Source organism: Lethenteron reissneri, chromosome 30 (genome assembly GCF_015708825.2).
Source record: "Lethenteron reissneri isolate LAM-NWPU_2019-01 chromosome 30, ASM1570882v1, whole genome shotgun sequence".
Classification (NCBI taxonomy): domain Eukaryota; kingdom Metazoa; phylum Chordata; class Hyperoartia; order Petromyzontiformes; family Petromyzontidae; genus Lethenteron; species Lethenteron reissneri.
In genome coordinates, this window is record NC_083808.1 from 13,320,705 (window position 1) to 13,334,283 (window position 13,579).

General features: G+C 44.9%; 1 protein-coding gene across 3 annotated transcripts in view; it reads left to right on the forward strand.

Annotated features, from left to right (window-relative positions):
• The window catches only part of LOC133349539 (glutamate receptor-interacting protein 1-like), a 334,917-nt gene that overhangs the window by 301,758 nt on the left and 19,580 nt on the right, over nt 1–13,579 (forward strand). For all 3 annotated transcript variants that reach the window (XM_061563083.1, XM_061563082.1, XM_061563084.1), the window contains 3 exons: nt 4,212–4,338; nt 8,998–9,109; nt 12,188–12,334. In XM_061563083.1, the coding sequence (XP_061419067.1) occupies nt 4,212–4,338; nt 8,998–9,109; nt 12,188–12,334 (386 nt within the window). The remainder of the gene's footprint in view (nt 1–4,211; nt 4,339–8,997; nt 9,110–12,187; nt 12,335–13,579) is intronic.

Sequence of the window (13,579 nt, forward strand, 5' to 3'; positions counted from 1 at the left end):
CCTTCAACAAGCTCCGGGATAAGAAGGCTCAGCTAATCGAGTCTCTCACCTTTCTGAAGAGATGCCGCGACTCTAAGGTAATACCAAACGCATTTACACTAACATCTGCTGCTGTAACTTCTTCTAATGCGAAACGAATTCTGTCTAGAACTAGCTTAGCTCTTATCTCAGAGAAAATCAGACTTACGCGCACCGAACTAGATCAGTTAGACAAGACACTCTACAAATCACACTTATCTTTGAGTGTAACAATGTCCACATCGGATTGGGAACATGTGGAAAAAATGACTGCCTCTTCAGCTGCCGCTATGTCGACTAAATGTAAGGACAACTTGATTTCCAAATTCAACCGCCTCTCAAACAAGAAACCGGACCCACACATTGAAAAGCTAGATGTTAACAAAGTCGTAATTAATCGCAGTAACAGTCCTATTTCTGAAGGTTTGAAATCCGTTTTAGCTAAAGGACTAAACTTTGCAGGCACACCTAGACACATACCAGTTAATGATATAATTGCTCGAGTAGATGTAGCTCTCAAGGGCTTGAGTCACATCGCTGCAGACGTAGCAAGATCCGAAATCTCTGTAACCCTCAAAAACGCTAAGATGCCAGCTAGCAACATCAGCAAAGATGAGCGTTTTGAATTAGCTCAATTAAAAAAGAGGGATGACATTGTCATCCTCTCAGCCGACAAAGGCAATGCCACTGTCATCATGGACAAAATAGAATACAACAACAAAATTCAAGAACTACTCAACGATGGCAGCTATACAAAAATAAAAAGAGACTCCACCAACAGCCTCGTCTCCAAAACCAACAACATCATTTCTGCTTCAACCGCATTAATTGATCAGACCAAACAGTTCTCGTTGAAACCTTCTGCAGCCAGGCCACCAAGATTGTACGGCTTGCCAAAGATACATAAAGAAGATACACCTCTTCGTCCCATTGTCTCTACTATCAACTCCCCCACTTACAAACTGGCTGGTTTTTTGTCCGAAATCCTACGGCCTTTCACTGGAAAAACCACCTCTGCAGTACTAAACTCTACTGACCTGGTATCGACAATCAAGGGGATTGCCCTGTCCCCAGACGACCTGCTTGTCAGTTTTGATGTGGTTTCCTTGTTCACCAAGGTGCCTGTGCCTGACACCATCGCAATCATTGAAGACTTGGTTCATCAAGGACTGAATGCTGGGGTACCCCCCCTGGTGAGACACTGCTTAACCAATACATACTTCACCTGGAATGGAACCTTCTACAAGCAAATTGAGGGCACCCCAATGGGCTCCCCCCATCTCCGGTTGTAGCCAACATCTTCATGGAGAAATTTGAGACGGACGCCATCCAGACTGCCACTCTACGCCCGACCTTATGGAAGAGGTACGTAGACGACACTTTTGTCATCTGGCCACATGGCCGGCCTGCTCTAGACCAATTTCTCGACCACATCAATTCCATACACCCAGCCATCAGATTCACCATGGAAGTCGAAAATGATGGCAAGCTACCTTTTTGGATGTCCTAATCAAAAGGAGACCTGATGGTTCAATGAGCCACTCTGTCTACAGGAAAGCCACCCACACGGATGCTTATCTAAAACCGGATTCCCACCACCATCCATCCCAGAAGAATTCCCTCATCAAGACTCTATATCATAGAGCCCAATGCATCTCCGACCATGAACACATTTCCAGTGAACTCAAACACGTACGCCAAGCTCTTAAGGCTAATGGTTACTCCGACTACACAATCCGCAAAGCCATCACTCCAACCATCAAGAAGGATCCTGTTGAGGAGCCTTTCAAGACCATCACCTTACCCTACATTGCTGGGGTCACAAAAAAGATCTCCAAAATCCTGATTAAACACAAGATCCAGGTCCGATTCAACACAGTACATAAAATCCGTGATCTGGTACCGTCTGTAAAAGATGTGGTTCCAGACATACAGTACCCTGGTGTCTACAAACTAAGTTGCCTCTGTGGTAGCAGTTACATTGGGGAAACCAAACGACATGTCTCGGACCGCATCCGTGAACATAAAGCTGACCTGAAACACGGTAGGACAAACACCTCAGCCGTGGCAGATCACTGTTACAACTCAGTGGGCTCACATGACATTGACTTCTCCAAGACAGAGGTTCTCTGCAAGCCATCTGGCTATCATGAGAGATTCGTTCATGAGGTGATCCACATATACAAACACAGAGACAATTTTAACCGAGAAGATGGATTCTGGCTTAGCAATCACTGGAAGGACGTAATAAACCATTTTGATACACATTAGGGTGGGTAGAATAATACATAGTGTTATATTAAAATGTATAAGGTATAGGGTGGTTTATAGCAATACAGTATGTAATTTAATGTTGGGTTTGTCTATGGCAGTATATAGTACGGTATAGACGCGTGTGATGTAAGAGAATAAAGTTTAGATGGAAGCATATTATATAATTTTTTTTTACAACGTAGAATTTTTTTTATGTATTACTTACTGTTAGTAACTCAACTTATTGTAGAGTATAGTAAGTATACTGATGATGCTATGTAGTTTATACTTTAGTTTGTTATGCAGTTTATACTTTAGTTTTTTTACGTGGTTGTTTAGTAACTGCAGCTACATACTATTAACATTCCTTTCCTTTGTTAATGCTACCCCCTCCCCCCCCTCCTTTGATGCTGCTAATCCTGCATAATGCACGGGCATAGTATTGATTTGGAACCCCCCCCCCCCCCCCGCCCACCTCCTACGCATTTTCCATATGCTGAATTCCTCTTGATATGCAAATTATTTTGTTTAGGCGCTCTTCTTCCCACCTCCCCCCCCTCTAACCCAGCTTAAATATACGCTCCAAGCTTGGTGGTGCTTCATTCTTCGCTTGAGGACGGCTGCTTGCGTTGTGGCCGAAACGTCGTGAGAATTGTTTTATTATGTTTTATTTGTATTATTTTATTACTTCCCTTCTACGTGACTTTACCGAAAGAACCAAGAAGATGAATCCCTGCAGTCACGAAAGCTTTAAATCGAAAGTTAAATATACATTTATTTTATTATTTCCCAACCCCACAATGTTGTGCTATCCATGTCACTCCACAAAGCAAAGTGTGATTATGGATCTCTAGTGGTGCAGTGTGATTATGGATCTCTAGTGGTGCAGTGTGATTATGGATCTCTAGTGGTGCAGTGTGATTACAGATCTCTAGTGGTGCAGTGTGATTATGGATCTCTAGTGGTGTAGCGTGATTATGGGTCTCTAGTGGTGCATTGTGATTATGGATCTCTAGTGGTGCAGTGTGATTATGGATCTCTAGTGGTGCAGTGTGATTATGGATCTCTAGTGGTGCAGTGTGATTATGGATCTCTAGTGGTGTGATTATGGATCTCTAGTGGTGCAGTGTGATTATGGATCTCTAGTGGTGTGATTATGGATCTCTAGTGGTGCAGTGTGATTATGGATCTCTAGTGGTGCAGTGTGATTATGGATCTCTAGTGGTGCAGTGTGATTATGGATCTCTAGTGGTGCAGTGTGATTATGGATCTCTGGTGGTGCAGTGTGATTATGGATCTCTGGTGGTGCAGTGTGATTATGGATCTCTGGTGGTGCAGTGTGATTATGGATATCTGGTGGTGCAGTGTGATTATGGATCTCTAGTGGTGCAGCGTGATTATGGATCTCTAGTGGTGCAGTGTGATTATGGATCTCTGGTGGTGTGATTATGGATGTCTAGTGGTGTGATTATGGATCTCTAGTGGTGCAGTGTGATTATGGATCTCTAGTGGTGCAGTGTGATTATGGATCTCTGGTGGTGTGATTATGGATCTCTAGTGGTGCAGTGTGATTATGTAACTGACCGTTTTGCCTCCCCCACACTGGGTACAACCACCACATTGCAGGTCACGAGACTCCTCTTTCTGCTTCTTCCCTGGCACTACCCAAACTTTCCTTCCCATTGTCCCTATTCCTTCAAAAGCTTTTGTAACAATAAAACAACAACCTTGGCCAAATTTAAATAACGTCTTGCACGTACTCTTTCCTATCACTACTTTGATAGTGCTGTTTTGATGCTGGCCCTTTTAACGGCTCAGGCCCTGGGTGCCCTGCGCCGAGCAACAATGTTTTAACCAAAAACGTCGGGCGATAAAACGATGACGTTCGACGATGGTGATGATGTGTGTGCCCCCCCGCCCGCCACCACCGCCATGCTTAGGTGTGAAGGACGAGCGAAGCTCAAGCCCGAGCGTGCACACGGCGGAGTGCAGCGGCAATGACGCATCGCACAGGGACGGCTCGTCCCTCGGCGGCAAGAGCCCCGCCGCCGCCTCCCCGGGCCTCACGTGAGCGTCGCACTGTTCCCAATCGACCGCTCTCATCGAACATCCAGGCCACAATCTCAACCCTGCACGTTTTCGAGCGGTGGTGGATTATTTTTTAAGCTCCATTCGCGTCACTCGCTGCCTTTTCATTATATTTTCTATTTTTTGGTTGCAGATTTTACTGGGTGTGAATCGCAATCGCTGCGGCCACTCAGCCGACTGATAATTTACACGGTCTACCGTGAGGGTATCTCGTGAGGTGTTAATGGTGACTGATTCCTCATTCATTTCTTGTGGGTCAGATTGTGTAGGTACAGTATAATGACAATTACATTTAAATTAGCATTATAGCTACGTGATTTAAACTAAAAGAAACGTATTATATGAATTGTAATATTGGTTGTGAATGCCGACGTATAAAATGAATAGTGGCTGTTTGGCCAGGTGGCTCTTGTTGACGTAGAGTTGACTCACAGTTGGAAGATGACAAACCATTCACATGAATGCCAATATCACAGAGGCCAACAAGTGGTTGTCCAGTGGATAGACTGCCCCCCTTTCATTGGAATGTAGACTCTTCACCGTAAGCAACTGGACACATGTGGGAATGAGCATTGTCACATACTCACCTGAGCCGGGAGACGCTTAATTTTGAACTGTCTTTTGACGTCATTCAGAGGCAGCAGTCGCCAACGTTGTGCCTGATTGTTAAATTCTACCCACGTGTCGATGTGCTGTCCATCAAACACAAAGCCAAATATATACGCCAATCACAGAATGGACAAAGTTACATATATGTAACATACTTTGTCAGCATTGTGTAAAAATATGCAGTCATTATTTGAACTTGCTGCAATGGTCTTCTCTCGTGAAAAATCGATTATTACAGTGGGCTGTTAGCTAGTTAAGTAGACAAACACATTTTGCAGTCAAATATATATACTTATTGCTTTGCTTGTGGCTGTTGTCAACAACCAACTGTCATGGACGTGGGACCTTGGGGACAGAGAGGACAGCTGTCCCCAGACTTTTGGCCATCATGGCTAAGCTACAGCTGTGTGCCAACAGCCATCAGGGGCCCCCTATGGCTACTCAGTGTGAACTGTGGAATTCGAGCTCCGCCAACAAAACTAATTCAGCGTCTACATGTTACCTACGAAAGTCTGAACGGAGCAGGAACCTGGGGTTCCTGATCGTTTGGCCAAGTCCCCTAATGAGTGGTTGTGCACATGGTGAGAGGATTCTGCACAATCTGTAGAAAGCCATCGGTGTCGCGCACACACACAATCGCTTAACGCAGTGGGAGCCTCTGGCGATTGAATCTTTCATGTTAGCTAATCTTGCACGGTAGTGCACACACAACGTATCTCTTTCCAGCCAAACATTGCTTCAACTGAAGTTTTTTGGGGATTTCTTTCAAAGAGCATTGTTTTTTAAAGGCAAAATGCAAACCTGATTGAGTACAGGCATTTGTTTTACTTCTACTTAACTTGAGTGTAAAGGAGATTTCATGGGCTAAATAGTTTGTTATCCACATACACAGTTGCGCAACGGCATATCACGGTTTTTCTGGAGTTTATTGTTCACCGTAAAACTCCTACCATTGCATGCGTACACCCCGTGTGTTCCAGGGTGCCTACAACAATTCAAATGACAGAAAAATTACAGGCAGAGACACTACTAAGTGATAAGCAAACCCGGCAATCGCATTCCACTGAAAACCCATAGGTGTTAAAATCGCTGCCACTGACAGTACGGTATTAATGGCAAGAGCGAAAAATTAAGGAGCGAACACTGACACACAGTGGGCTTCCGTAACCACACTCGCGATTAGAGAGACAGCCTTAACATCTGGATTTGCGTGGCATTATCGGCACAAGGAAATCAATCATTTGTGTCAGCGGGGGTGGGGGGAGGGGCGGCTCCACAAGACTTCACACTCCGCAGTGATTTACACACGAGGGGTTCCAATTAAATTGCCCCACATGGTGATGCGGGCAAAACAGATAACAGAGCCGGTAAATTGGATAATACGGATATTATTGACAACACTGTCCCAAGTTTAATAATGTTACGTAGTCCGAGCAATAAAGTATAATCAGCTCAAAATATGTCGCTTATCTCTGATGCGTTTCGGGAGAAGAAGAAAAAGATGTATTGGTCATATCTACTGCAATCAATGTATGGATCTTATCTGTGATACGTAATAGGATCATCTGGCTTCCAGGGGTCAAGGAGGGGTCACGCGAGTCATGACACTCAGGCTTGTGGCCACAGTAATGAAACAAAACGTGAAATTCAGTGCAATATTTGGATGAGAATGATGGTTTGGTCTTCGCAATACTGTTAACATCGTAGGCGACGAGTCCCTTAAACGTAAAGTCCTTCTTCTCTCGACTTCCCTCCAGCCACTGTTCATAACCTTCCTCATCCCATCCTCGCCCCCGCTCACCCTGCTTGTTCAGGAGCATAGATACATAAATGTGCAGGTCTGATAAAACTAACAAGAGCCCGTGGGCCAGAAACATGCAAATAAATAAATGTAGTTATTAGCGAGATTTACCAAGAATAAATATATTATAAGAGACCGGAAATCAAATCGTCATGTATTTACGTAAGAGACAGAGAGATGTATTCAACAGAGAGATAGCAGACCTGGAAATGTAACTGTAATTAGAAGACAAATAAGAAATGAACAAGAGCAGGAGAGACTCATAGAGGGAGAGGGCTCGCGCTGCTCCACTCCATGTCGTTCTCACTCCCGGGCCGCACCCCCACGATCGCCCACGCTCCCACCCCCCCGCGTCACGACAGACCCTACGCATTGACCTCGATGGTTAACCTCATTATTTTACACAGTCATGTAAAATTATTAACTTAATTTAATTTTAAAGTGTGGGCGGTGAACCATTTTTAATGGCAAGTCCATGTAATAAATGAGTTGGCAGGCTATGGACTGGTGTAACAAAGCTAGAGAAATTCCCTTTATCCTCCGGAAACCATAGCAACACCCACCAGGGCCCGAGGATTTCCACGTGGGTCCATCCGGCACTTTTCTTGGCCCAAATTTTTTTTAAACTCCGAATGAAAGTCATGGCCTTAAAGCAACCTCCAACACTGAAGGACATTACTAGAATGTTTTTTTTTACAGTACATGAAAAAGTTATGGTGCGTCATTAATGAAAATGGGCAGTAGTGTGGTGGTATCATTAATGGAATATAAATTTTGCCAGTTTCCTCCAAAAAAAATATAAAACAGTAATGATGTCAGTTTCTGCATTGTAGAGTTCCCTTCGAGCTGCCTTGGGCAATATATTTTCTGTCTCAATTGGGTCTCAACAGAAACTGAATGTAGATAGAACGTTTAGAAGAGCTACCAAATTTTCATAATGGCTCAGCTGCTTTGTGATTCGATTTGGCAAAGTCTACGCGACCTTTTGCCTGATGTTTAAGTATGCAAAGTGGCAACAGAAGGTGCATGCAATGTGAAAACATTCAAGACGCAGCATGCTGCCGCTCACCTACCATCACCCCCAAAAGCAGCAGTGACATCACAGCAGTTAAAAAACACTGAGCTGACCGAGTGGCTCACACGGCTAATGCTTCACCCACGACAAAATCATCCTAAATGCACCCAATCTCTGGTCATATCGCAAAAGCTAAGCAGGTTAGAGATCCTGGTCACAGTACGCAGTGGAGTGAACAGGAGAGGTTGCCAATTGTCGCAGGCATAGGGCAGCGGAGTGGTCAGGACGTGACGGTGTTGTCACTCGCTTGCTCTGTGTGTGGACTTTCTCTGGGTTCTCCCGTGTCCTCTGACGTGAAACCAAAACGCATTTTTAAAAATCTAAAATAGCCAAACATCCCCAATGCAAGCAACCTGCAGAAAGGACTCGGAGACTCGGCAAGGCTTTTTTTCCCCCTGGCTGGGTATTTTGGCGTTCGGCATTTATTGCTTCCACTTCAGAACACTTCAGAGTGCAGGATCGCCAAGACGCTGTGTTGGAACGGCAAAGCGCCACACCGAGGGTCGAAGGCTGCTTCTCACTCGTGGCAATGTGGAGTCGCTCGGCGTGGTCACCAGTGACCACTGAACCACGAAATGGAATGCGTAGTAACTTTATGAGGTTATGCTCTGTGAGGACTTGTCTGATGTGCTCTTAACCAGGGGCCATTTCCCCCCCAAAAATGTCCCCTTTTACATAACACTTCCTTTTAAGGCCAGAGTGTTATCGATGGCTGCGTTGGGGTTTTTTTGGTTTATTGGTACAGAGTGAACTGCTCATGTAAGAGCACAGCCTAGCGATTTTTGTAAGGTGGACCCTTAAAGGACCATTGATATCATTTCAGGAGATGTTTCATCTTTGGATGAATTGCTTATGTACATTCTTGCCTGCCTAGATGGCAGTGTCACAGTCAGGATGTGTGATTCAAAATACAAACCCATCTCCAAAATAATCATATTTATTTGTGTGTGTATGTATGTATGTGCATCGTCGTTCATGCAAATTCCATCTCACCGTGACTGAGGAACCACAAAGCTGGAGGGCATAAGCCAGGTGGTGAGCCGGCACTACCAACAATTGCCCAAGCTCTGCAGTTCTCCATATATTTAGATGTTTTCGGGCAATGAGTATTCATACATGTAAGTCACGTGAGGAAATAATTTTTGTTTAACAGGTATATTGGAAGGAGGTACTCAGCAGGCTCCGACAGCGAAGGACACTTCTTGCCACGAAAGCACGAAGTGGTGGATGTTTGTGGGCCATCTGCAGCACTGAAGGATGTGAAGGTAAGCTCTTCGTTCAATAATTAACAAGAAATAAGCGGACAAAACATCTCTCCCATACATCTGTCCCTTCACACACACAACAAGTATTTTCCACGCTTCCTGCCAACCGCAAAGTCTTCTGGGAGGGCATAATCTCGGCAGCATTGGTTCAGCAAAGCAAACTCTGGACTGGCTTCGACATACACAACGTCTCATCGGGAGAGTTTGATTTCTGAACCAATCCTGATCAACTGCTAGATACAATAGGGGCCATCCATAAATGACGTCACGCGATTTTGGACGATTTTTTAACCCCCCCCCCCAATCGTCACATGGCGTCACAAAAAGTTAGACTCCCCCTCAAATATGACGTCACAAAGCTCTGCCCCCCCCCCCAAAAATAAAACATGCTTCAAATCGCTTTAAATTATTGTCATTGTAGTGCGTATTTAATGTGGCGCTGCACTGTAGGAGAAAACATTTATTAATAAGTCTATTTAATTAAGTAGAACGTGTTGTCGATATTTATTTAAAGTTGCGCATTTTGATATTACGTCACATTTCTCAACCCCCCCCCCGTCACACATCGTGACGTCATTTATGGACGGCCCCATAGGCAAAACCCTCCCCACAAAACATAGGTACTAGTTTGACGCAAAAATCGTACACTAATCACAAAATCATCATTATCCTCTTTGAGAATATAAGTGTGTGTGTGTATATATAAGTGGAGGGACAGATGTATGGGGGAGATGTATTGCCTGCTAATTAGTTTGATACTTGTATTCTCGACAATGCTCTTGAATATTTTGTCTTCAATAAGGAATCTTTCACCATTCTGAAATGTCCGTATTTGGGTCGTACTCAACTCCAAACATGGACAGAAAAAAACTCCAAGGGTAATGTGAAACAGATGCTTTTACAGCTGACCTACACTCGTTAGGAAGGTAGATATAAAAAAAGTCAATTTATAAGACGATTATTATATTTTAAACCGGGGCGATTTTTGGACGAATGGCACTCCGTTATCAGTTAGGGGGCGCTCCGATATTGGAATAAAACCCATCGACGTGACTGAGACGAGTGGCAACATTTATCATTGCCATTCGCCCAAAATGTAAATCAGTGAAGCTGGGCGAGCCCCCATCTTCGCGAGGAGAGTAAAAACTCGATCAAAGGCCGTATGATTAAGCCTGCTTTTCAAAGGCACACGAAAGCCGAGAGCTCTTCGGGTAGAACACCCAATGTCGTTTCTCTTGTTTCTCGTCCTTCTCCAGGAATTGTTTCCTGGCTAAAAGCGATGCAGCGACAGCGCAGAAAATTAGAGCTGTTGAAAATAATCTTTCCACGTATCGATACAAAAAAAACTATCTTCCCACCAACAGATGAACGATGCACTTGATGGAGCAATGTGCTACCATTATTTATACAACATTTTAAAAAACTATAACTATATACAGCAAAAGCTCTGTTATCCGGCAATTTACCATCCATAATGCTCTATTAATCGGTATCTGTCATAGACGGCAATACAAATGTTCCTTCACGTATCCGGAAAAAATCCAACAGCCATCCGGCATCTTACTGTGTGCTTCTCATAGACCTGCTTGTTATACACAGGGGATGACAGCTTTCTTTGGAGCCTAGTCTCATATGATGTTCGTCATCTGGTCGAACACCATATGAGACTAGGCTCTAAAGAAAGCTGTCTCTGGTGTGGACCAATCAGTTTCAAAGACAATGCATAAATTATCAGAGTATTGTTTTTTATTTGCATTTGACTGCAAGAATTGTGGTTAATGTAAGCATGATTCCTTGCAAAAGGTGTCAGTTTTGTTGCCAGAAAAAAGGGGAAAACCCCTATTAGTAGTAGAGATGTTGCTGTGCCTATCTACCGATAATCCTGCATAAAGACTATCACGCTACCTACAACATACCTATCAATCTACCTTCAACACACCTATCACTCTACCTACAACACACCTATCACTCTACCTACAACATACCCATTACTCTACCTACAACACACCTATCAAGCTACCTCAACATACCTACAACATACCTATCACTCTGCCTACAACATACCTATCACTCTGCCTACAACATGCCTATCACTCTGCCTACAACATACCTATCTCCCTGGCAATCTACAAAATCCATCTGCCAGCTGGGAGTGGAGCAATCCCCTCCCCCGCACCCCCGTGATTATTCAGTGAATTGTCACGATAATTCAGGATTGCGATTCGAGGATCAATTCAGAAAAGCAAACCTAAATACCTGCTCACCCACCTCTCATAATACCCCCACCCAATGCAATAAAGATTCGTGGATGTCGGGGGCATTTGATCCGGCTTGAGTAGCTAACCCGATATGAACTTCATAATCACAAGAACTTAAATGCAAAACAAATACAAAATGCGTGATTAACATATAACAGATTATAACATGCGACGCGATCTGCATTAACATGGCATCCAAATTCCACCGCACTTCTTTACGTAGTGTGGGACGTGCTTTAGGGGAGGAAGCGGTAAGAATCCGTGGGTGCCCGCTCACCCATGCGCATTCTGGTTTGCACCTTGTATCGCCGCTTGGCATGCTGTCCGCCGTTCCGCCACCACGCGCAGGGAGCTCCTTCAAGGAAACGAATTTAATTGCGTGGAAGCAAAACGGCAGTGACTTCGTGCCGAACAAAACGCGGTACAACCAGAAAACACATCGGAGATCTGCACAGCAAAAACGGCGGAAACCCACGCATGGGGAGTGGGAAGTGACCTGCACTGCTAATAAGGAACCCACCGCTGCAACCACCACAATTACTATTATATTAGAAGGTAAGGCCCACTGAGCTACATAGCTCTTTTTCACAAGCGAACCTGGCCACAAATGATAGCTGAAATTTACAGCAGCCAAATACTCTAAATGCATGTTAATTCTAAATGTGGAGGGAAAAAACTACAGGACCCGGACAAAAATCCACGCAACATACTAAGGGGAGATAGTCACGCAAACTCCAAATATACAGCAGGCGTCAGGGTCGGGATCGAACCCGAGACCTCCTGCATGCCAATTGAGGTAGTCAACATCTCCCCACCACAGGTGACGCTGCACCGGAGGGACAGCACCGAGGACTTTGGCTTCAGCGTGTCGGACGGGTTGCTGGAGAAGGGCGTGTTCGTGACGTCCGTGCGGCTTGGCGGGCCCGCCGAGAGGGATGGCCTCAGGCCCTTCGACAGGATCGTGGAGGTGCGCCCGATCGCCGTGCACACCGGCCTCCGAGCCGCGCGGCACAACAGCACACATGCAGGGCGGGTCGAGGACGAGCGGGGACTTTTTTGCCCGCGCCCACCTGCCTTTCCCACGGATTAATGGTTTGCGCCTCACTGGACTTGCAGATCCGGAGGTCGCCAGTTTAATGTGACCTCCCAGGCGAGGCAGTTGAAATAATGGGGCAGGTTTATTAAATCCCACCGCCCTCTGTGCACACAGCAGTGTAAAATGGGTACACGCCACAGCGAGTCGATTGGCAGGTTGCGTGGCAGGTTGCCTGTACCTCTGATTAGCACGGTTGGCAATGTACGGAGCGAAAGAAGTTCAACATACGTACGTGTAGTGCAGTAAAATTTAGGTACTCCCACCTCTTCGAAGACATCTGGCCAGCGTTGAAGAGTAGGCCAAATAACTTGTCAAATTTGGATTACTTTTCAACGTAACCGGTTTACTGAAGGAAAAAACGTAATTGCCTCATGTCCACGTGACAACTTGATTTGTTGGCCGTGTCGGGCGGTGGAGAGTTATAGCTCCAATTTTTAGTCTTTAAGTTTTTTTTCATTTGACATTGTACCTCCACGATCTAACCTCCCCCTCCCCCCTCCCAAAAAAACAATTACTAATCAAGTAACCTCTTCAGGGGGTTCTCGAGCTCCCTCCAGTGAGAGGCCATTCTGCTAGGAGTGGCGTGAGCGAGCACTTGCAGGAGCTGCGCATTGACCTTTGTAGTTACAGTGACGGAAAAAAGTATTTGATCCCCTGCTGATTTTGTACGTTTGCCCACTGACAAATAAATGATCAGTCTATAATTTTAATGGTAGGTTTATTTGAACAGTGAGAGCCAGAATAACAACAAAATCCAGAAAAACGCATGTCAAAAATGTTATAAATTGATTTGCATTTAATGAGGGAAACAAGTATTTGACCCCTCTGCAAAACATGACTTAGCACTTGGTGGCAAAACCCTTGTTGGCAATCACAGAGGTCAGACGTTTTTTGTAGTTGGCCACCAGGTTTGCACACATCTCAGGAGGGATTTTGTCCCACTCCTCTTTGCAGATCTTCTCCAAGTCATTAAGGTTTCGAGGCTGACGTTTGGCAAATCGAACCTTTAGCTCCCTCCACAGATTTTCTATGGGATTAAGGTCTGGAGACTGGCTAGGCCACTCCAGGACCTTAATGTGCTTCTTCTTGAACCACTCCTTTGTTGCCTTGGTCGTG